General features: G+C 34.8%; 1 protein-coding gene across 2 annotated transcripts; it reads left to right on the top strand.

The window, feature by feature from the left end:
* Nucleotides 1–364: 364 nt before the first annotated feature.
* LOC109031920 (uncharacterized) lies at nt 365–22,241 on the top strand. 2 transcript variants are annotated; one of them, XM_019043775.2, is made up of 18 exons: nt 365–998; nt 2,152–2,428; nt 3,109–3,237; nt 4,511–4,620; nt 5,384–5,502; nt 6,147–6,489; nt 7,497–7,715; nt 7,984–8,143; nt 9,360–9,600; nt 10,665–10,878; nt 12,558–12,857; nt 14,224–14,696; nt 15,452–15,612; nt 16,170–16,352; nt 17,457–17,560; nt 18,310–18,477; nt 19,263–19,421; nt 20,885–22,241. In XM_019043775.2, the coding sequence occupies exons 2-18, from the start codon at nt 2,230–2,232 to the stop codon at nt 20,891–20,893; spliced, it is 3,291 nt and encodes a 1,096-aa protein (XP_018899320.2). In that variant the 5' UTR covers nt 365–998; nt 2,152–2,229; the 3' UTR covers nt 20,894–22,241. The 2 variants fall into 2 exon arrangements, with proteins under 2 accessions (XP_018899320.2, XP_018899321.2); XM_019043776.2 differs by having other exon boundaries at nt 371–998; nt 3,112–3,237.
* Nucleotides 22,242–23,753: the final 1,512 nt, after the last annotated feature.

The raw sequence follows: 23,753 nt of genomic DNA, 5'->3' as shown, positions 1-23,753 counted from the left end.
GGCTTTGAAAAACGGGAAAGTTCCCCAACTTCCCGCACTATCCATTTTTGCCGTATTACAATTATTTTTGATATTTTATCTTAAGTTTTCCTCAATTTTAAATTTTTAAAGCAGAATTTAAAAATTGTATTCAAACAATATCATTGCCGATCCATCTTAGATCCGAGATATAAAATTATGTGATCGTATTTCTTTGTCCAACATTTAGGAGTGTGCCATAATAACTTTTTTTCTAACTGAATACGGGGTGTAGTAAACCGTTTCTCAGAATAATCTCGAAACCTCAATCATATATATGTTTAATCTAAAATGAATATCATCAATAATGTCTTATTTTGATGTAAATAATTTGTGCATGTTGGTTAGGTCTTTGCTTTCAGATTGACTAAAAAACTACATATTACAAAAAAGGGTGGGAATATAAAATCCATCTGTCAAAAATTAATAGGATATAGAGTCACAAAAATTCTGTTCACGCCAAAATGTTCAATTTTTGGTCCGAGCGATCAACCAAGAAGAAGATTTTTGGGCGGCAGGTGTTTGGGGGGCGCGTCAATTTGAATTTGGCGCGTCTGAAGATGCGTGAAGGATAGCCCCTCTGATTGGTCGGACGATTGACGTCATCGGTTGAAGCGCCGGATGGCGCTCAAATTATAAAGTATTGAACGCTGAAAATTTCTGCGTGCGCGCACTGTCCGACTGTTTATTTTCATCTTCCCTCCCCTCCTCCCCGCGGGCGATGCAGCTTCCGCTGAAAGCTCCAAGTTCCCAGAAGTTTGTTTTCACTCTAGTTCGAAAATTCCTCCATCTTTACTCCCTTTTATTTTGATACCTTATCTCAACAGTCCGTTGGGGGGTTAAGTGTTTTATCATGTCCTAATGTAAGAGTGTCTTTCACTGTTTTTCGACGGCGTTTTGTTCCTTATTTTTTTTTTGTTTTCAAATATCTTTATTATGCGAACACTCTGGCTAATCTAGGAGAAAGTAAGCAAGATTTGGTAAGTCCTCATTTTGGTTATCTATTGTTCCTAGCCTTACCTTCCTCTCCAATTTTCTAGTTCATCCATCATTACTTATCTATATCTGTCTCTCATCATTCAAGAGCAGTTTACTAAAATTTAGATTTTTTTTATCAGATCTCTTTGATTACTCACTCAAATGAATAAAAAAAATAATCTAGGAAATTAATGTTTTTACCCCTCAAACCAGGAGCTGTAGGTATTTCCCTTTGAATGTAAATTTAAATGCAAGTTTGGCAATAAGTTTCAAAATTATAAACCTGAAAAGAATGGCAGGTGAGCAATTGATCTGACAAACATGGCCAAAAGTTTAATATTTTTTTTTGCACATAAAATCTACATTGTTATTTGAGATATTTCAAGCGCTCTATATCTTTAAAAGATGCCAAAGAAACGCTAGAAACATATTTTCCAAGCCCTTGAGTTTTCCTTTTTTTGAAGGTTCTCATTTTAATTCTCAATCAAAAATTATTCTTCTGTTCAAGCTCCAAGATTTTACCTCCATCTTTTTTACCTTCCACTCTTTTTTTGGCGGGTATAAACTAATTTTCTGAAGAACCTAGTGGCATCAAAAATTTTTTTTAAGCACCAACTTCAAGTAGAGTCATGGTGCATGAATAACCTGCAACCTCCCTGTGCCCCCCAAAAAAGCACAGAAATTCAAGGGTTCTTGCTCTAAAATTGAATTTTGTAGAGTTATGGCGTATTAATTTGTTCCAAAACAAAACAAAAAAAGAACAATAATTCTGGCAAAGGCAATAAATAATATAAAGGAACGATGGTCAGAAGGGGTTAATTACATTGCAATGTGGTCAAATTCACTCCATAACTTTTTTTTATTTTCTTAAGAATTGATGCCTACTTACTTACTTTCTTTTAAAATCTGTCGTAAATTTCCAGTAAAATCTGACGTAAATTGACAGAAATTCTCTAATATTTTCGCAAAGTGTGAACCCATCAATGCATTTTTACGGATAAGCCAGAAAATGTAGTTCCTAATTGCACAATGTAGTCTGGTTGTCAGGTGAAACTTTGCAACATTCCAATTGGATTAAGCCCCCCCCCCCCCTTGTATCTCCCTTTTTTTTCCTGGAATCAATTTTAATCACCTCAACTGATATCTTTTTTGCAGGATGCTCAGGATATCAAAGATGTTCAACTTGCTTTTCAAACATCTATCGGACAAACCAATGGCAACACGACGGTTTACATGTATGGAGCTGCGGATGAGGGAGGCGTAACTCTACAGCTGAGGGATGTTGATGACCTAGACTCCAAGAGCAGTCTTGCGTCTGTTCTCGCTCAACTGCAGGAAGAGGATGCGGCTGCTCTTAGCATCAGTTACACTGACGACAGCTTGGCCAATGTTCTCCTCGATTCCAACTTCCCGTCAAGTATTCCATCAACTGGTAATTTTTTTCTCCTTTCCTACTTCTAGCAGCAGGGCGGTGCGCAAGTGAAATATTTCATGAAATTTCACAAAGTTTTGGAAAATATGAAACATATTTTGCAGTGAAATATTGCCGGATAATATGAAACTTCGCTCTCTTAATAAGCAAAGGCACAAAAAATTGACGAAACTGTGGGCAGATTATTGAAAATGGTAGATAGATCCTAAGACATAGAGTACATCAGGCTTTCTGATTACAATTAGGTACAATTCTAGTCATAAAATTGAATGATTAATGACCTGAAGAAAAAAGTTTCTTATGTTTCTGTCATTCCCAAAGAAATTAATGCCAAAAATGATAGTTCATTTTCAATTCTATGCACGCAAATTGTGGGTGTGAAAAGTCAGGAAATCTTGATCAATTTGGTCAGGGAAAAGCTGAAAAAATTAAGTAATTTTTTCTTGCTTAGACTGAAGAAATTCTAGTGAGTTTTCTATCTAATCTCAAAATCAAATTCTTCAACAAAATTTGACAAAAATCGTTCCTCTGAAAATTTTACGTCTGTAAATTTTATGTCTTTTTTCCTATGGACGGTCCTTTATAAAAATTGTAAGTTCTTAACTCTGTAGGTATAAAAATTGCAATATAATTCATTAACTCTGCACGAAAATTGTAATGTGATTTATTGACTCTGTTTCTAGGAGCTTCCATTGATACTTCTACATTGGATTTGTTTGACTCAGAAAATGCTCAAGACTTGACTCTTTCTCCTCAAACATTCACCAGCTCAACAGAAGCATTTATTAATAACAACTCAGACTGTCTCAGTAAGTCATCGTTACTTCATAATAATTTACTTTAAAACGGATAAAAGTAATCCGTTACCCAAGCACAATCCCATACATTAATTCGTCAGTATTAGTATTAACTAATCATCATATAGATCTTTCATATCAACGGCCGAAATGTGAAACCATGTTTCTTCATTGCAAAGTTTTAAAATTCCGTAATTCTTTTATTTTTCATGAGAGTAACAAGCCAAATTTATGGCTTCAAATTTATACAGAATATTCTGCGAACGTAGAACAAAAATCGAGAAAGTTCTCAAGAGAATGCGTTGACTAGTTTTCCTAAGGAAAAAATGAATTGTGACAGGAATTGTGCAACATTGCAATCAGAGATACGTGACTGAGCACCGCGGCCTCTTACTAAAACACTACTTCCTCCACTGATTTCATTCGGAAGCAGTTTGGCAAGACTGCTACACATTCCTGTCATCAATCGCAAGTTTGCCTGGCACATAATCAACACCAGCCCTCAATGCAACCTGACGACACTTTCAAGCTCATCCAATGTACCTTGGTTTTTTCTCTTTCATTTCAATTTTTTCCTACAAAATACAAGCATGAGTCCTTCTTTAAAATTCCTTGAATCATTATTACCACATTAACTTTAGAGCCCTTAGCCACTCTCAGATTTACAGGATAGACAACCGTGGTAGTTGTGTAGTGGCAGCATATTTCAGAGCAGAAAAAAGTGCTATAATATATTTTTTTTCTTCTTTTTTAAGCAACAGCTATGCTGAGAAGATTTGGCAAAAAGATTCAACCTTCCTCAAAAGAAACACTATTTTTGTTAATTTGACAGTACCTTTGGTATGTAATTTTTCTTGATAGATCCATTATCGAGGCAGCACCTTTTTATTCTTGTTGTCTTGATGCAGTAAAATATTGAATCCTGCCATGTTTTTACGTCCTATTATCATAAAAATGTATTCAAAAGGTAGTCTCCCCCTCATTATTGTAGTTGAGTCTATTTGGAGGCTTGAATATTACTTTTCTAAATCAGATTGAATTGGATTCCCTCGTGTCTCTTACTTCAATCTCCACAGTTTTAAATTCTATTATTCGACCATATTTTATGTATGTGCCTCCTATCATAATTGCTTTTTATCCAAGTAGATAGGTTTTTCGGTATAAAAAGGAGAGAACAAGCATTGCATATAAGTCCTCAGCCAACCAATTGAAAACAAAGCTAGGAAAAACATTATTGGATCAAATATTTGCTCTTAAATGTATGCGTACTTTTTTACTGTTACAGCCGACAGTGCAGAAGACTCAACAGGAGCTTCAGACGCAAGTCGTCTTGTTGTAATCAAATCGAGGCCAAAAGCCTCGTCTCCGAACAGGCAAGGGCCTCAGCAATGCCAGGTAACTAACGTCCCAGCTATGAAAATGAAGGACATTTTTTTTATAATAATTTAAATTTACATGTCAAAGGTGAAACTACCAGACCATGGTTTATGACGTTGCAGACTTCTTATCATACTTCATTTTCTAAACGGATAACCACTCAACGTCAATTCTTGAAAACCGCCATGCTCTTCTCTGTGCGAAGAAAACTCTATGAAAACTTCAAGGAATGACATTGATTTGTTCTCCTTCAAAAAATTAAAATGGGAGCGGAAATTTTTGAACATTGTAAACGAGATGCGTGGTCTGGTGGTTCTACGGTTGATGTGCAATGATCAAATCATAAGTTAAAGATAGGTATCAGGCCATTAACATATTTCTTCATTTACTTTTTTGAAATAAGAATGAAGTAACTTTAAACTTAAAGAAAATATATTCTGCACTACCATACCTTTGGTATTATGGTAATTGTATAATAAATTTTCATAATTTCATTTTAAAAAAAAAAAAAAAAAAAAAAGTAAGTAAAAATGAAAATAAAAAAAACAGTTCAAATTAATGAAATTAATACTTCAGCTTTTGTTGAATTATAGGCTTGCGCAATATGAAGACGTGGTCTCTCTAGAATCACATCACTTGATCTCTTCCGAGTTCTGTTCTTATTTTTGGATGTATTATTTTCTATAAACTCAAAAGATTTTACCGTCTTTATTTGATGTGTTTGGTTCTCAATGAAATTGTATTCTGTTGATAATTTTGAAATCTTTCCACTTCTTCCTAGGTTTGTGGGAAAGTTTTTGGTAACGCATCTGCCCTTGCCAAGCATAGACTGACCCACAGTGATGAGCGGAAATATGTCTGTAGCATGTGTACAAAAGCGTTTAAGCGGCAGGATCATTTGTAAGTAAAATTTTTATATTGTTTTCGGGAGCAGGAAATATATTTTGGAACACTTATAAAGGGAGCATTTTTACACTCCATTAAAATTGGAATTGAATACTGTTCAAATATTTTTGATCTAGCAATACAAACGAGACATTAAAAATTAAAATTTTTAATGAACTATAGAACATCATTTGTCTCAAATTTGTTGATATTAATCTCTCGTTGTTTTCCCCTACCAATTTTACTATTCTTCATTTTTTCCGTCCCAATATTCTGGTATTTTGATTGCTCTATTACAACAATTCACAAAGAAGCCCAGAATGGCAAAACGAAAGTGAAAAACTACTCATACGAATGAAGAATGAGGTTTTAGAGAAAAATTTGAAGATTTTTCTTTGAGGTTTAAATCTTCTATTATTTTATTTCTTCTGTTGTTGAATGATAGCTACTAAATTATTAATCAAAATTTCTGGGAGTTTGTTTTATGTGGTTTTAGTCTAAGTTCCTGTAATGCCATATCATTTTTTAAACTTTATTGTTGTGTTGTTTACATGGATTTCAGTTCATACTTTTGCTTTTTCAAGGGAAGATGAGGCATACAATCCATTTCATTCCTCTAATATGAGTAAATTTAATTGCATTTTTCATTTTTGTTTCAGGAACGGGCACATGCTAACACACCGCAGCAAAAAACCATACGAGTGCAAAGCAGATGGCTGCGGGAAATCATATTGCGATGCACGGTCTTTACGTCGCCACACCGAGAACCACCATTCATGTTCAAATTCCTCCACACCAACCTCTCCCGATGCCCAATCGTCTTTCTCATCCTGCATACAGTTTGCGCCTCCACCCCCTACGCCACCGCCTGCCTCAACCCCTCCTCTCACACCCCTCTCACCGTCCGCTCCTGTCAACGCTCCTCCACCCCCCTTAAAAGCGCCCAGCCAGCTCCAGCAACTCTTGGCCAGTGAGCCAATCTCCAGTTCCTCCATCAAATCTGTAAGTTGAGGATTTTTTATATACTTTCCATCAATTTTAGAGTACCTTAATAGCGAGAGTATGGACAGATCACTTGATGGAGAGCTTAGGGCCCAAAAGTGCAGCCACCCTTCTGAGCAACTTCTAACACACGAAATTTCACTGCCAGCCTGCAGATTTCAATTCTAACCAAGATGACCAAGAATGTACATAAATGAGCGTTCTTTCGCAAAAATAAGTAAAATTGTGCAATAAGTAAGCCAATCACATGCTTTATAAACGACGGTTTGTAACAATTGTATTTGTAAATCGCTCTGGACATTTGAAATTCATAGGTTGGCTGCATTTCTGGGCCCTAACTTTATTCACGAAGGCATCGGTGAAGGCCTGATGAATTTTTGGAGTTTCACATCTGTCTATACTCTCGCTATACAGGTACTCTAATCAATTTCATCTCTCCGCGGCTTGGAATGCTTTGAATTGCATTTGTTAATACTTGAACTTTCCCTAAATCCCCAAAATACATTACCCTTTTTACTAAGTACATATTTATGAATTGGACTTCTTTCAGCAGCATTGCACTAAGTTCCATCAAGTCTAAAGTGTAAAAAAGAGGTTTGAAGTTTTACTAGTGTAGTAGAAAGTTTCTCGATAAAAATTCCTTGATTCCTCAAAAAAAACTTGCCCTTGTAGCAAGCTTCACTTTGTGTGATTTTGTTCTTGAAAAACTATCATAAACCCTGAGTTAGTGAGTTACACCATTGCAGAATTTAAGTTGATTTTTCTTTTCAATAATTTACCTATCGAGAATCATTGAAATCAATTCCAACAGAATTTCTATATTAAGTAATGGGTAAGACGTAGTCTTTGTACTCTTAAGTGAAACGTAAAAAAACTTAGCCTGCATTTTGAACATGCAAATTTGAAGATAAGTGTAAAAATTAAAAATTTTGTTTTCTTGAAGCAATCCATATTATCACAAAAGTTATTTTGGTCCTGTGAATGAAAGATGAATCTTATTTTTTCAGATTTCTGTCAGCGATTTAGATCCAAAACCAGCTGTGAGTAGCGCCTCTGCGTCTTCTACTCCTTCTAGTGGGAGCTCTTCTGCTGATAATTCCACCAGCACAACCCCACCCTCCAAGACTGATCCTAAACCTGTCGAATGTAATCTATGTCATCGGTCATTCAAAAATTTTCCAGCGCTAAATGGACATATGCGCTTGCATGGCGGATATTTCAAGAAGGTTTGTCAATGGTTTAAATCATCATGATAATTCACATGCATGCATTCTTATCCTCTCTTGGAATTTTAAATTTAAATCATCAGGTGTCTTTTACATACTTCATTATCACTACCTAAATCCTAATACAAATTCTCAAAAAACGATAAATATCCCCCCTTCCTTCTAAAAAAAACTAAAATCAAAGAATATAGAGAAAACTTCAAAATTTATGACTCTAGACACTTCTTTCTGAAGCATTAGTGAATGACAAGCTTTCCTTATGTTGCAGGATTCTGATTGTAAAAAGTCAGAGAAACGAGAATCATCTGGGCCTCCGCTTCAAACAGCCAGCATCAGTGTTCGTGCACTCATCGAAGAGAAGATTATTCAAAAGAGGAATACAAACCCTGCGCTCTCTTTACAGAATCAGACAAATGTTTCCACTTCCAGTAAGTCTGGTTCTTCTGCTCCATTTGATCCTCTCGGAGTCAATTTGGAGATTTTCGTCACCAATATCCCTTTTTTGTGAATGCTCGCATTTCATATTTTCCAAATAAAGATAGTGCGTGACGTCATACCAGGATTGCAAATTTTAAAAAAAAATTTTAGCTGTGTTTTTAACTCGCTTTCATTTTTTTAAAATTAAATTTATGAAAAAAAAACAAAAAAAAATTATCAAAAAAGTGCAAGTGAGTCCAAAGCAGCTTAAAAAATGTCCATATTCGCGTGCTGACTTCAGAAGTGTCTCTTTGCAAATTATACTGAAATACTTAACTTTTTACATAAAAATGACGTGATGACTTCTGTTCAAAATTTGTTTGATGTCTGTCAGCAATTTGTGAAAAATTCCTCTTTACCTATTAGTATAAGCTAAGCAGTTTCCAAGGGAAAGATGGAATTTTGCAAAGTTGATATATATTGTCGCGTCATTGTCTGGGAAACAGCAATTAAGGATTTTTCTAGAAGAAAGGCGTAAAGCCTGCTCATATACTCTTTTCCCAAACATTTGGTTTTTATATAATCAGTACATTATTGTGCATATGTGTATACTTTCAGATAAATTTGCCAAGTTTTGAAGCCAGGATACTAGTTTCTCGATTATAGGATCATAGATTTAGAAATATTCTCAGAAAGAGCACCAATACACTTTAGGAGCATTTTTTCTGGAAATCTGTTGTTGAAAATTTTTTTCATGTTCAGTATTGGGTTGGTATACCTGGATTTGTAGCAGACTTTTCATTTATGTTATTAAAAATTAGCTTCAGTCACCAAAACCTATAATAAGTTAACAATGATCCATTTCCTGTAAAACGGAGTGTAACCACTTATTTTCAAAAATTCCTTCCACAACAACCAACCTTAATCATGTTTTAGTGATGTGCTAATTTCATTCCAAGATGCATAAACTTTGATTAAGTCCCTGAGTTCCACCATAAGTCACTCTTGGTCAGAAAATATAAAAGTGGAAAAGTTTAAATGTATTTACCTTCATGACGCTTTTTTTCATTACACATCCTTTTTCCAGAAATCTTCTCAATCCAAACAAAATGCAGCCAATATTTTCGTCATCAAAACATTGGTTAAAGATTTGCCTAGATGTCTACTTCCAATTAGGCCATATATTCTGAGATGTGTTGTTCTGAATACTTGTTAATTCATTTACAGGTTCTGAGTCGGTCAAATTCATTAGCTCCACACAATCAAGTATATCGAAATCTAGTCAATCAAACGACAAAGGATCGTCGTCATTTATCATATCAGTCGCTCCGTCCCAACAAGATCAAACACAAGCAACACAGAAGGCGTGGAAAACCAATTTCACCCCTCTTGTATTGACATCGCCAAAAGAAAAAAGTGCCAAAGATCAGAGTTCCTCCTCAAATGCTCAAAATAGAAAACTAAAAAGGTAATATATCAAAACGCATCACTAAGCCAGTTTTGGCTCATTAAAAAACTGTCCAAACGACCTCTTAGCACAAGATATTAACTGTCAATTTCTCTTTTGTTTTTTTTTAAACGCACCCATCATGGTAAGCCATCTTCTAAGCGGAAGGAGCTTCTTTTCGGACTATTTTTTGGATAAAAGTAACATTACAGTCAACACGATTTCCTTATATCTTTATCCTGAAATACTTAACTGAACAAAGAAGATTTCAGTAACTTATGAACAGTGCAATAATTTCTATGTTCCAATTGAGTTTTAGATACTATATTTTGACAACAGGCAAAGTTTTTGATTCCATATTCCCCCCTTCATGAAGATGAACCTACGTAATAAAAGTTTGAACTCTCTTCTTTCAAAGTTTTTCATACTTCTTTTTATCCTCGTTTCATTCAGTCACAAATTCTACACATCCCTAGTAGCAGTGGGTGTTGAGAAAAGTTGTAAAAAAATTCGTAAATTTTAAGAGACCTTAATATTTCCTTCAAAACCACTTGAAAATTACGTAAAAAAAACTCTTGAAATATTCGTATCAGGAAACCCTTTTTGGGGCTTTTTTTTACATAAAATTGGAGACAAATTTTAGGTAAAATTTACGTATTTTTTTTATAAACTTCCTGCGGGCAAAAACGAGGGGAAAAAAGTGGTGAACAGAAAAGTATAAAAAAGGAAAAGTTGCAGCCCATAAAAATTTAGGATATAGTTTGTTGTTTTTACGTAAATTTCAAGTTTTCTTTTAATTAAAATAACACTATCCTTTTATTTTAAGGAATTCCCCAAAACGGTATCCTGAAACGAGTATTTTAAGAGTTTTTTCACTTAAAATTTACGAACTCTTAAAATTTACAAATTTTTTTCATTTTTTTTGACAACTTTTTGTAGAATTTGTTTTAAGAGCCATTGCTACTTGGGATACCTCTCACACATAATTCAGCTCAAAATATGTAAAGTACAAGTATTATTGTTAAAAAAAAAGTCTTTAGCATGATACATCTTGTGCTCGGCTAATTTCCCTCATCTTTTCACAGGGAATCCTCTGATCCTTCTTCGCCTCGTGATCCGCCAAAACTAATTAAATTACCTGAAAAAAATCTGATACGCATAAAAAATGGATCGCTTCCGCAGTTCACTTCCAACGGTGGTGTTTCTGAACTGGCCAACGCTGACGGTTTTTCGCACAAAACTTTCCTCCTCCAAGACATCAACTCTTTTCAGCAGCAGTTGAACAACGCAACACCACAGGTAACTACGATTTATTTTCTCAGTTTACTATCACCCAAGTAGCACAGATTGCAATAAGTAGCAATTACACTGTAAAAATATTGAAATTCCACTGAGTGTTGTGTATGTTGCCTAGCTCCTATTTGAAGGGGCATTATTTATCGAAACTTATTGCAATAAAATTGAAATAAGTTGCAATTTTTCATTGCATTGCATTTTGCCTATCTTTCTGACACATGGAGCTCATTTTGTTGATTGTATAAAATGGGCATAAATTGACTAAATGATGTAAAAATATTGCAATTTAATTGTAAAAAATTACAATTTTATTGAAATCAAACAGCAATTTCATTTCAATATTTTCGTTGCACTGTGCTACTTGGGCAGTACATATTTTCCTATTAAAACTTTAAGCCTAACTAAATAACAGCACGGAAAAAAGTTGCTGGGATGTTCAAAATCTGCATGACAACTCGAGAATGTTGGTATGAACCTGGCTGTTGAAGTAAAATCCTAGCGACATTGAATGAACAACCAAAGCGTTCATAGTATATCAACATTCCAGAGTTGTCGTGCAGATTTATAACCTCCTAGGATTTTAATTCAGCAACTTTTATGAAAGGTTTTTTTTTACTTTTTTTGTTTTGCCTCTGGTAAATGAAGTGTAGTGAGAAATTTGAATTTTTGTAACTAAAGTATGTAGTCTAGAAGTAGTAATAGATTTGAAGTCACTAATAATTGGAGGGTAAAAGTGGTGGCATCTCAAGTGCTGGTACGTAATTCATTCAAAATTTTAGGGTCCTGTATAGTGCATCGGCAGTCAAAAGAATCCAATTTGAGCCTGAAGATTTAAAACCATGACACTAATTTCCTTCAGTTTCTGTTCGTTATACCAGTAAGCAGTGACATTAATTTCACGAATGAGAAACACACGTTACAGAAAAGTAATATTTAAAGATGACGCTACTTTACTAGCACTGACTGTCAAAAAAAACTTTTAAAACACTTTGTCAATTCATAAAATACAACTCTCAAAAATAAACATTTAAAAAAATAAAAAAATAAATAATAAATGTTTACTCTAAGAAATCCTTCTGAGGTAGTTTTAAAGTGAAATTTACAAGAAGTAACATTTAAGTGAAATTAAAACTAAAAGTGTTGAAAAAAACTTCTAAAGTAGCAACTATGATTCTTCAACACTAAGTTTGTTTGAAAAAAATGTCAAATAACTCTTTGAAAGGAGTCATTTTTTTGCAAGAATTTTTTACGTAAATTTCACAAAGAATTAACGTCTCCTTATGAAAGTAACTGAATAGCGTTCCCATAAAACGAATATGTTAACAATTTTCCTAAGTGTTTTTGAAAATTGTGTTTTATAGATAGCTGCCACTGAGGACCTTTAAATTGATGTTGAAATTGCATCGACTTTTTCACAAGTTTCTCTTGTTCCTGGAATTTTATTCTTCAGTAGGAATATTTAAATAGTTTTTTTTGCCCCACAATAATGATCAAAAATACCAATGTCCTCAGTAAACTATTGCACATGTTTGCGGAAGTTTAAACAAATTATTCAACATCTCTTAGGTTTCAGACTGGCTTTAGTTCATCAGTCACCATATACTTAATTGCAGCACGTTGATCTCAATGTAGTAACCTTGCGCCAGATATTAATTTCATTCCAACAATTTCTTTTCTTCCAGGAAACTATTTCTAATACAATTCCAGATTCCAAGAACAACAACCACCAAAACAAAGAAATCCAATCTCTCCTGAAAACGATTCTGCCCGTCAGCCTCTCAGATCTGCTCTTCCAGTCGAATCCGACTAAAAAATCAGACGTTGTGTCGCCTGCTTCCTCATGCTCAACAATTAATCAGACTGTGAACTCCATGACAATCAGCGCATCAGAGTCTAGCGCTGTCAGTGTGCCTTCAATGAATTCCATGACAATCCATGCCCCAACGGTTGTTCGACCGGGTCTCCAGCAAAATCCTGCTCAGGTTTCAACTTGTTTCCTCTCTTGAATAATCAAAATATCGATGGGCAAAGTGCAAAACCAAGTTTCTCCATTTGCAACGTTGCAGACCTCCTGTCATACTTTCTTTCTTCTTTTGAAAACTAGTCAACGTAATTTCTTGAAAACTTTCTTGATTTTTCTTCTCCATTGACAGAATATTATGTATAAATTTAAAGTTATTAAGTTGACTTGTTCCTCATTGGAAAAATAAAATAGAAGCGGAAGTTTCGAAACACTGCAATGGAGATGCGTGGTTTTGCCCTTTAGCCATCGATATGTTTTTTGTGAATATCATTTAACAAGTTCCTAACAAGTTTAAACTTTAAATCCAAGAGTTCACTCCTACAAAGTTTTTTCTACAAATTACTAAGAATTTACTCTTATAACTTTCAAGAACATTTTTAAGTTTCTCCTGAAAACGGAAGAAAAATAATCACAAGAAACAAAATATTTATGATAAACGGTCGATCAGAATTCGAAGGATCAAAGATTTCATCGATAAAATGAACACTTTTAGAAGGAAAGAAATGAACTTCAAAATAAATGAAAATTTTGCTCATTCCAATTTTGGCTGATTTCGTTCTCAAGTGAAGCGTTTCATTTTATGTCCTCAAGCAAGTAATTTCACTAGGATGCAGATGTGCAGGAATCTCTTGAAAAGGAGAGAACTTGAAATAGAACAAGGGTTTGTAATGGCTATTATTATAAATTTTAAGTAAAAACAATTTTAGGTGAAGGGATTTGGAATAACGTGAGATAAAATCACATGAAAATGCTTCTCATTGAAGGTTAACTCCTCAGACTCATCAAGCTATTACTGCAGAATGTCTTTTTCAAACAATAAAAGTATTTTGGTGGCGTTGCAGCCCCCCCCTTCATGAACTTCAAAATGGAATGCTGAAGGTAAAATATGAAGATGAAAAGAGACTTGACGTCCTTGATACTAGTTTATGCTTCAAAAAAACCATTTGGAGGAGAAAGTTTGAATATTTTTTTCAAATTTTGACTTGTGAACGTCTTCTTCAGGAGAAAAGAAGAAGATCTAACGTCCTTGAGACTAGTTTGAGTTTTTAAAGAAACCATTTTGAGGAGAAAATTTTTAATTTTTTTTTTCAAATTTTAATGTGTGTAGGTCTTTGTCAAGGAGAAAACAAAAGAAATCTAATGTCTTTGAGACTGGTTTAAGTTTTAAAGAAACCATTTCGAGGAAAGAACTTGAATTTTTCTTCAAAGACGTGGAAAGGTCTCTGTTAAAGAGATAACTTCTTAAACTATTCATTAACTTGGCTGCGATGGATCTTTTTTTGACGAAATCACAGATCAATCACTTTCATGAAATTTTGTTCCAGGTTGTGACAGTTGATTCCCTGCAAAATGTTGTGTGCTTCCCGCCTTCCTCTGTGCCAACCCCTTTATCCTCTTCTTCCATAACTGTGCCACTATCGTCCATCATTGCTCCGTTCTCCAATCAGAGTCTCCAATCGCAACTGATGACAAACTCAGACGATCCACTCCTATCGAGCTGCCCAAAGGATTTCTCTTCGCGGAAGCGCTTTGATCTCCAAACGCTCAAACTCCTCAGCAACGGCAAAATGGATATCCTTTCAAGCAATGCTCAAAATCTAGCCGAGGTCCTTCTCAATTGCAACTGCGAGGTCAAGTTCATTCAAGTTGGCTCGAGTTTCAAGTCAATCAAAGACTTGACCAAGACATCAGCGGTTGTCGTTAAAACTGAAAACGCAACAAGTCAAGAAATCAAGACTGAAGACGCGAAAGTTGGTACGCGAGATGTCAAGTTATGCTCCTTACTTGACGGAACCAGGTGAATACTTTTTTTTTTAGACAAGTTTTGAAAAATTATAAAAATATGGTAACTACTACAAGAACTATTTATATAAATGGTGAAACTGCAGAAATGCGTATCTCGGTTCGCGGCGTTGCAAACTTCCTGACGAACTTTATAATTTCAATTCAAAACAACCAATTGTCATTTCTTGAAAATTTCGGTGGTTCACCTTCTCTATCTAAGGAAAGTTCTGTAAAAATTTCAAGCCATGACGTCCGTTTGGTCTCCTTTTTTCACAAAATAAAATAGGAATGGAGATGTTTAAACACTGCAACCAAGATACGCATTATTGCAGTTTCATCATCGATATGCCTTGTATATCTATCTACGTGAATTAAATCAAATAACATTAAATTTACAAAGGTATTGAGAGAAAAAGTAACGTTGGATAATACATATTATTTAGAAGAACAATAATTTTTGAATTCTCTGGTGAATACTCCAAACGCCTTTTTGGTTTTCCCTGCAATACTTGTGAATTTTAAGAACAAACTTTACTCTTACTTATATTGCAGAATTTTCTTTCTTATTTTAATTTCTAAAACAAAAATTGCCGTACATAATTGCGTGGATCTCCCTCTGAATTTTGGTCATCTGTGAACAGAACTCCTCTTAAAATTTCAAGAAATAATGTCCAGCAATTATTCTGTTACACAAAAAAAAAATTGGACATTTTGATATGGTGCAATGCAGTTTTCTGTATTGTAATATCTCCCTTATTTTTGTTCTAGCTCTATCTTCAACGGAAATCAGCAGAGCTTAGACTCACCATTGCCCTCTCCAACCAATAAATCACCATTCACCTACACACCATATCCAATTTTGAATTCTGCCTTGAACGGAACCCGCGTCTACTCCCATTCATCACCGTGGCCAAACTTGAGACACAAAGGTAATTTGAATAACCTCCATTTACTTTGTGTTTCCTCTCATTATTCTATCTCAAAAATTTCTATTCAACTCAAAATTTAGTGTAGATTTAGGGATCATTATTTTCTGCTCACAATTTCTGGTCGACAGGATCAGTCAATTATTATCATGATTTTCTTTTTTTTTCGTAAACTAAAGATATTGATTTGAAAGATTTATAATCTCCAAGTTCGAAAATTTACATTTCTTTGGAGATCTAATCTGAAGATTTTGATAATGCTTTCGATCGTCAACATTGCGGATAAATGTCCCTTATCATCAGAAGTGCCACTGATAAATGAAGGATTGCAACTTAGATTATCATTATGTGAAGTAAAAACATAAAATTACAATTCAGGAGAATGCGTTTGACATCAAATGTTCCATGAAAAATTATAATTAAAATGGTGGAGGCGGCCAAGAATACTGATTGAAATCATTATAGTGTGCTGTCTCGTTGTTTTTTATTTTTTCATTTTTTTTGTGCAACTAAGCTGGTAATTTTAAAATAAATTAAGTCTGTCATGCCTTTTTTCCCAGGGGGATCTAATGGGCAAATTGAAGCTGAGAAGCCTGCGATGACACCGCATATAAATGTTGGATTCCAATTTCAAGCGGAAGTACCACCGGTCGAGTTGATTCCTGACAAATTCAGTGACAAAGATGCGTTTGATGTCCTGCTGTGGGATCCTTACATCAATGAAATAATCTCAAATAAAGAATGTAAGCTTTTCCCCTTCATATGAGAGCCGGTTTTACGTCTCACAAAAATACCATTGAAATCAATGTTCTTTTTACTTAAAGGTTGCAAATTATTGATGTAATTCACAGTTGTCAATTATCACCAAAAATACCACTGAAATCGATGTTCTTTTTACCTAATGGTTACAAATTATTGATGTAATTCACCAATTAATTCTAAAATTTGAGAGCAATTTATTATTTTGTCAATTACCACCAAAAATGCACAGAAAGGAGAAGTGTTGCTACAAAGCAATTCATCGGTCAATAATGATTACACACCAAAAAGTGCCCAATATGTATAAACTCTCTTTCACCTTTATTCATTCTTTATAAAGAGAAAGACAAATTTCACACTATTATTTGACGAAACTCCCATTTTCAGGGAAAGGACTGCTTTTGGAATACCAAGAAATTTGGCGCCGGCTAAATTTCAATATTTTTTCAATATCTGTTCCTTGCGATATTCTGAGCACAATTAGTTTTTAAATTTAACTGTCTATGACACTCTAGAGGAAAGCAGGGCTGGAAAGTTAATTTTGTAGCATTTTTACGTGCCAAATCTCATTGAAATATTGGAACATCTGATTGGTGATCGTTTCTTTGTAGGCTGGGAAGATGAAACAGACAAAAATAATCAAATTCCCCCAAACGATGACAGCATCCAGTGCCATGTCAACACACACATAGCATCAGTCCCACATCCCCATCAGAAAACGTGTAGGTATGAGGGCAAAAAAAAAGCACTTTTCAACCCCATTTTTTCCGAGATTGGCGTGTAGAAAAGTTTATTTTAAAAGCTCATAAAATCAAAAGAAATATCATAAATAATATCGAAATGTAACCAGCATTGCATGTCATGGTATTCCGTGCGTAGTCCTTTCTGACTTTTAAACATTAAAAATCAAATAAATTTTCATTCGAAATGAACCGCTTATGTTTCCTCTCCAAAAGAGCTGTACTTGAATTGAAAAATAATGGGGAGTTTTTTCGGTCCATTCCAGAATGCGTCAAAAATACAACTCATATCTTGCTTTTGTTCAACTTATGTCACCTAATTTTTTTACTTTTCCACATTTGTTGCAGTGGATATGTTCCTTGAATTTGCATGTTGTGCTTGCATACAGGGTGGAGGCAGGAATAAAGAATGTGCATTGCATATTCTTTACTTATGTCATGGAAACATTCAAGTAAGAATTTCCTTCAGATAAAGTATTTGTCCTTGAATATTAAATATCCATGGCCAATGTGCAAAACCTTCCTATCTTCATTGTGGTGTTCCAAAATGTCTGCTCTCATTTTATTTTTCAAAGAGACGCAAGCTAACTTCGTAGCTTGAAATCTATACAAACTAACAGAGAGAAAAATCATGAAATAAAAAAATCAATCACGATCCTGATAATACCTTGTCTAGTGGCCCTAAGCTAAGGATATCACTGAATTACAAACCAGCCATTTTCAAGGCTTTTCCTTTCTTCAAACTTTTTCTTAGTGGAAATCGTTCGCAAATTTCAAGAACTCTGCACCCTTTTAAACCCCCATTTTGTTTTTATTGATATGTTTTTATACATCGAATGCAATAAGGCTTCTTGTTTGCAAAATATGCACCAGTAGCAGGGCAATTGATCTGTCCACCTTTATTTGAGGGGCTTGAAAGACAAGGCGCATAAGGGCAGTTTTTGAAAAATTGAGGTATTAATGATTTCAAGTAAAACTAGCCTTAATGCAAATTCTGTGAAAAATTTGATCCCAAATTCCAATTTTTAAGCATCAAAAAGTCAGTTTGAACTTTCTTCCGGCCATAAGGATCCATGTAATTTCGAAACTTCAAACACGCATTTCTCAAAATAGCAAAAACTGCACTTATGCGCCTTGTCCTTCAAGCCCCTCATTTCTCCTCTCTAATCTCTCTTCTCTCTTCGATTCTCTTTAATTTTAGGAGGCAATGCTCAAACTGATGCAGCCCACTGCATCTCTCTTCTCTTGCTATCCTTTCATGACGCAAATCAAATATCCGGATGACGAGCGATGGACATCGTTCGAAATCGACCTTTTCCACCGAGCAATAACCCTCCACAAAAAAGATTTCCCTGCAGTTTCAAAATTGGTGAGTTAAGTCGGCTTTACAAACTTTTTTGTATTGTTTTCAATTCAATAGACCCAGTCAATTTAATTTTGCTTTTACATTAGTGTTCTTCTAACGGTAGATATTTGTTGTATGAAAAAGGAGGAACTATTTCATAGAGGAACTCCTTTTTCTATCCCTATATTTTTTTAAGTTTCTACCTATAAGGATTTCGACTTTTATAGGGATTTATACAATTGCCACGAAGTACGTTGTATGAGTATTCGAATTTTGTCAAATCCCCGCTTGCAAAATGTTTATTTTTGAGGAAAGTTATGAATATTTTCCCCTGAAATTTTCAGACACTTCATATCTAGCTAGGTACAAACAAAATCCTCTGAAAGATTTCAAGAGAATTATTCACAAAGTTTACCGGAAATTTGTGGTTTATCAAAGGAAATTCAGCAATGTTTGAAGGCTCATATGGAGTTTTTCCTCTGCGTAGCAGACGAGTAAAGAAACATTTTTGTTAATTTTGGGCATCTGCCTTTAGAACTTTTAGATTTTATGAATTGAGAAAAATTAACTCTTCAAATCTGAGAAATTATGTCTTTGATATAGGAAAAGAACCGGCAAATAGTTACTCTGCCTGTTTTTTTTTTTACTTTTTATTCCAGAATGATAAACGTGCAAATGCATTCAAGTTTTGAGTAAATAAATTCCGCAAATTTATAAATTAACTATCTGCTAATGCATCAAAACTTTTTTCAATTTAATTTTTCACAAACCTCATTTGCACGTAATCATACCAAAAATGTTTGTGGTAGGTTGGATCCAAAAGCGTGAAGCAATGCATTCAGTTCTATTACATGTGGAAGAAGTCCTGCGCTCAAGAGTACAGAAAACTGAAGCTGGAATCGCACAAAAATGGAAACTCTGAGAATGATGTCGTGGAGATCAAAGTTGAGCCGGAGACTCTGCATGTGGTAAGTAAAATTTTTGTCATTAAGTAGTGAATGAACGGAAGAAAATTGAAGAAGCAAAGGAAATTTCAAGAAAAAGGAAGTTTTTAGATGGCGTAATGATCAAAATATTAAAGGTCTTGTCTCGACGGCGCAACTGTTGAGGGAATTAGGTGCAACTGTTGCGAGTTTGTTGCACCAACCAAAGTTCCCTATCTCGACGCACACGCATGTGTTCCTGGAACTTTCAGGTGGGAATATTTGAACAACACATTTTTTTAGGTCAAACGATGTCAACTGAGGTAACTGAACTGATAATAATTATGACCAGGAGGTAAATATTTTGCGTTATTTCAACCAGGTATAAAACAAAAAACAGCAACATAACACAGACATGGATAAAAAGAAAGTATATTCGATAAAATTTTATTTTTATGCTGTAGTGATATACTACAAACGAAAATATAAAATTGATAGTGTAATGTATACAAATATTTTTAAATAATAAAGGCTCAGAAATAAAACACCCGTATTAAATTTCCGCTTCATGTGTAATCAGCATTTATCAATTCAGAACACGAAGGTAAACAATTGTTTGAGGTTCCAGGTTTCTGACCTTGACAGTTTCTTTTATAAGTGAAACATTTTTGTAACACCTCCTTCCTTCAACAGTTGCACAAAGTACCCTCAACAGTTGCGCCGTCGAGACAAGGCCTAAAAAATCGATGGCTCAGGGGCAGTTCAAAGTTTATTTCGGTGGGTTAACGTTGTAATGTTTTAAAATGGCAGTGACCATTTTATTCTTGTCCATGAAAGCTGCTTCGGTTTCTGTGAAAATTTTTGCAATTTTTTTCCTTTTTCACGAAAAAAAAACTGGGATACTCTCTCACTGGAAAAGAAGGGAATGCAGGGTTTCTGGCAGTCCAAAAAACCTAGAAAGCCTGAGAATTTGTGGCAACCTGGAAGAGTCAGGGAATTAACAGAAAAAGTTAAGGAATTTGACAAGTAGTAAGTTAGCTCATTGGCATAATTAAAAGGAGAAAACAAATTTAAGAGAATGTTTGTTAGAGGTCAGGGAAAGTCAGGGAATCCGAAAATTTTAGAATCAGAAAAAAGCAGACGAAGGGGACGCCCGGTGAGAGGGTGGCGACAGGGGGTATTAAATGAAATGAGGGAGTGTCAACTTTCTGATGACCTGTGGGAAGACCGAGTTTTGTGGCGATTAGGCGTCGCACAGCGCCAAAGAGCGCTATAAAAGCGACTCCTGTATGTACATATGTAAAAAGCAAATAAGTCAGGGAACTAGAAAATTACGAAATTATAGAAACCTTGGAAATGGATGTGGACGTTTTGAGATAGATAGGACTGATAATGCTTTAAAGTTTTCTCTTCAAAGTATTTCGCTTTTGTCATGCACGATATTCATTCTGATTCTTACTTTTTTAATAGGTATAATAAGTAACCACGAGTATGCTTTTTGCCAACAGGTTCTATAATAATTGTGAATTGCTGTTTGTGAATAACTGAACCTTCTCAAGAATTCTTCCAAGTGCTTTTTCTAAAATTGTAGAGTTCTAGATTATATTTGTCTTCTCAAAGTCTTTTGAATTTGTTGTTATAAGACTTTTTGTTGTTTCATTGTGACTTCTGTGTTTTTAGAGATGTTAAAAAAGTTCTAGGTCCTAAGCTTACTTAATCTTCCTTTCGATGTCTTTATTGCAATATTTTTGGAATCAATCATAGTGATCATAAAATACCGGCAATTTATTTTGTAATGAATTAATGTAAGGCAGTTTTAACTCCCCTTTTGGAAGTATGCTTTACTTTTTTTGACTCTTTTTCAATGAATCGTTCACTTGGCTCACTTTATGAACGTGAAAAACTACACTTTGAAAAATAGTATCCTTTAGATTTTTCTCTAGTCTTCACAGTGTGGTTTCATCATGTTTACTTGTTATTTTTTTCGTCTTAAGATAATTTATGAAATGATTTGAATCAGTGTTGTGAACTTTTATGTTAGATGCTTGTTTGATCAAAAGTGCAGTCGAAAGGATCTGTAAGAGAATTCCTCTGGGAATGAGCCCCGTAAGCTCTCAAGCATAATTAAATAATTTACTTGGCAAGGCATATCAATGGTGAAAATTTGAAACCATTTTCCTTGGTTTGCAACAATCCAGATTTCTTGTGATATTTTACGCCTTTGAAAGATACTTTATCATCAGTATTGCTGAAATATTTACAGTATATATAATAATACAAAATTTATTCACAAATACTCGCGGATAATCATATATATTATTGTTTATAAATGATTTTCCTTCGTCCTTTGTGAATAACCTCCGAAAATTTTGCATGAAAATTTCAACTTACATACTGTGAAGTAAATCTACACTAGAAGCAAACAAGCACTGAGATATGAAACAATTTTTTTTTTAAATTACTGTTCTCATTTTGAAGTTTCAGCAATAAAAACGGATTAATTGCGCCAAGAGGCATATTTAAGATGATTCCTTGAAAAAAAAAAAATCATTTTTAAAACTCTAAAGTAAAAATTAAAGTATACAAACACTATTGCATTCAATGAGTAAAATTGAACGGGTTAACTCTTCACACTTGTCCCTGAATGTGCATCACTGCTATCAACTAAAGCTAAAATAAATATTAGTGTGAAAAATTTCTGAACCTTTCGGCTGTACTACTGTGCTTTACTATCATTGTTTCATTGTTCTCAGTATTTACGTACTTCTTTATTTTATTACCAGTTATTTTGTTTTTTATTTTGTTTTGTTTTTTAAAAGCTTTAAGTAAATAATTTACTGTAGATAATTTATCAAAACCTGTTTACATACCAGTCTCTTTTTTTCTAATTTTTCCTCCTCTACTCTGAATGAACTTGATATATTTGAATCCCAAATTGTGGTAATGATGGATGTTTTCTAGCATTGAGCAAAGTGGTACATTTTCAAGCCAGAAAAATGCGAATATCTCGTTAACCACTAGTTGTGCAGAAAAACGGACGAAATTTGCCGGCTCCTCTGCATTCCTGCAATTACTGTTGCAACCTCCCCCCCCCCCCCATGGGGTCGAGGGCCCCCTGAGGTCATTTTCAAGTTAAAAAATGGGGAGTACCAAAGTAACTACCTACAGATATTTACTGGAACTGGAAAATTTCGTTCGTTCTGTGCTACGACTATCAGTTTGCGAGATATTCGCATTTTTCTGGTTAAAGAACATCCACTTTTCATCATGATAAAAAATCGACCAGCACCAAAATTTTGAAATTTCAAAGTGACCCTAAGGGGCCGAGACCGGCATAGCCGATTCAAATTTTGAAAAGAACCCTGCACAGATCAAGGGGCTTAGTGACTTTTGGTAGATTTTGATAAACAACAGTTTGAAATTAAGTTCATCATTAGCACAAAGCCAAAAAATTAGCTTCTTCTAACGAGCAGAAGCCGAGATATTCGCGATTGAACGCGGACTAACTTCTATCATATCACAGCATGACGGAGGACTTACGAATCCCCTCTCCTCTGATTGTTTGGCGTTTTTGGTCAGACCTCACTCACAGTTAGGTGCTTCTACGCTCGGCCGGTGCAAAGACCGTACGCCATCCGTCTTCCCGCATCTGCCGATTCTGTTTCAGCAACTCTTTAGTCATTTCAGAGGAGATTTGGGAGAGATAAGAAGGCTCTATATTACTGCTTACTCCAGCTAGCCCGAGCAGCTACCTAAAGGAGAGAGGGAGTTTCCCGGCTGAAGTATGAAGTGTTCAAGCAAAAGAAAAGGCAACGAGGAGCACCCATTTGTCTCCGTTGCACAGAAAATGGCCCGTGTTTAACCGCAAATATTTCCGCTTCCACTTGTTTGAATGGGCTAATTTTTTAGCTTTGTGCTAATTATGAACTTGAAGTCAATCGATTTACAGTTTCATCAAAATCTACCGAGAGCCACTGAACCCCTCTGTTCTGTGCTGGGCTCTATAGGTGCTGGTCGCACTAACTTTTGGGGAGTTTTCTGAACCTTTAAAGGGGTACTTTACTATGATGAGAAATTTGGTAGAAAACTTGAAGACAGCAAGCTTGGGTGAGTATTATTACTAACCGATTACTACAAAATAATGAGAATCAGCGTGGTGCATCTTTAGCATTAACCCTAGCAAGATGTTAAAATTTGTGGCATCAAAGAGCCGTTAGAGAAAGTAATACCAATACTAAAAGCTCCATAATTTTTCTTTTTTTGTCACAGTCAAATTTAGAGATGTATGAGACCGATTTTAATTATTTTTCAGCAGGTAATAATTCCCACATTGACCAGCGATCTCCAAGTTTTCAAAACATTACTGTGCATTTCATT

This window comes from Bemisia tabaci, chromosome 10 (genome assembly GCF_918797505.1).
Source record: "Bemisia tabaci chromosome 10, PGI_BMITA_v3".
Lineage (NCBI taxonomy): Eukaryota > Metazoa > Arthropoda > Insecta > Hemiptera > Aleyrodidae > Bemisia > Bemisia tabaci.
This window is presented reverse-complemented; position numbering and strand designations above follow the sequence as displayed.

Excerpts from the sequence above, each read along its gene's own strand:
- LOC109031920 (XM_019043775.2), top strand. The coding sequence starts at position 2,230 with ATGTATGGAGCTGCGGATGAGGGAGGCGTAACTCTACAGCTGAGGGAT. Across the intron at positions 12,858-14,223 it reads TCCAGCAAAATCCTGCTCAG|GTTGTGACAGTTGATTCCCT; the intron begins GTTTCAACTTGT and ends ATTTTGTTCCAG. Across the intron at positions 14,697-15,451 it reads TCCTTACTTGACGGAACCAG|CTCTATCTTCAACGGAAATC; the intron begins GTGAATACTTTT and ends TTTTTGTTCTAG.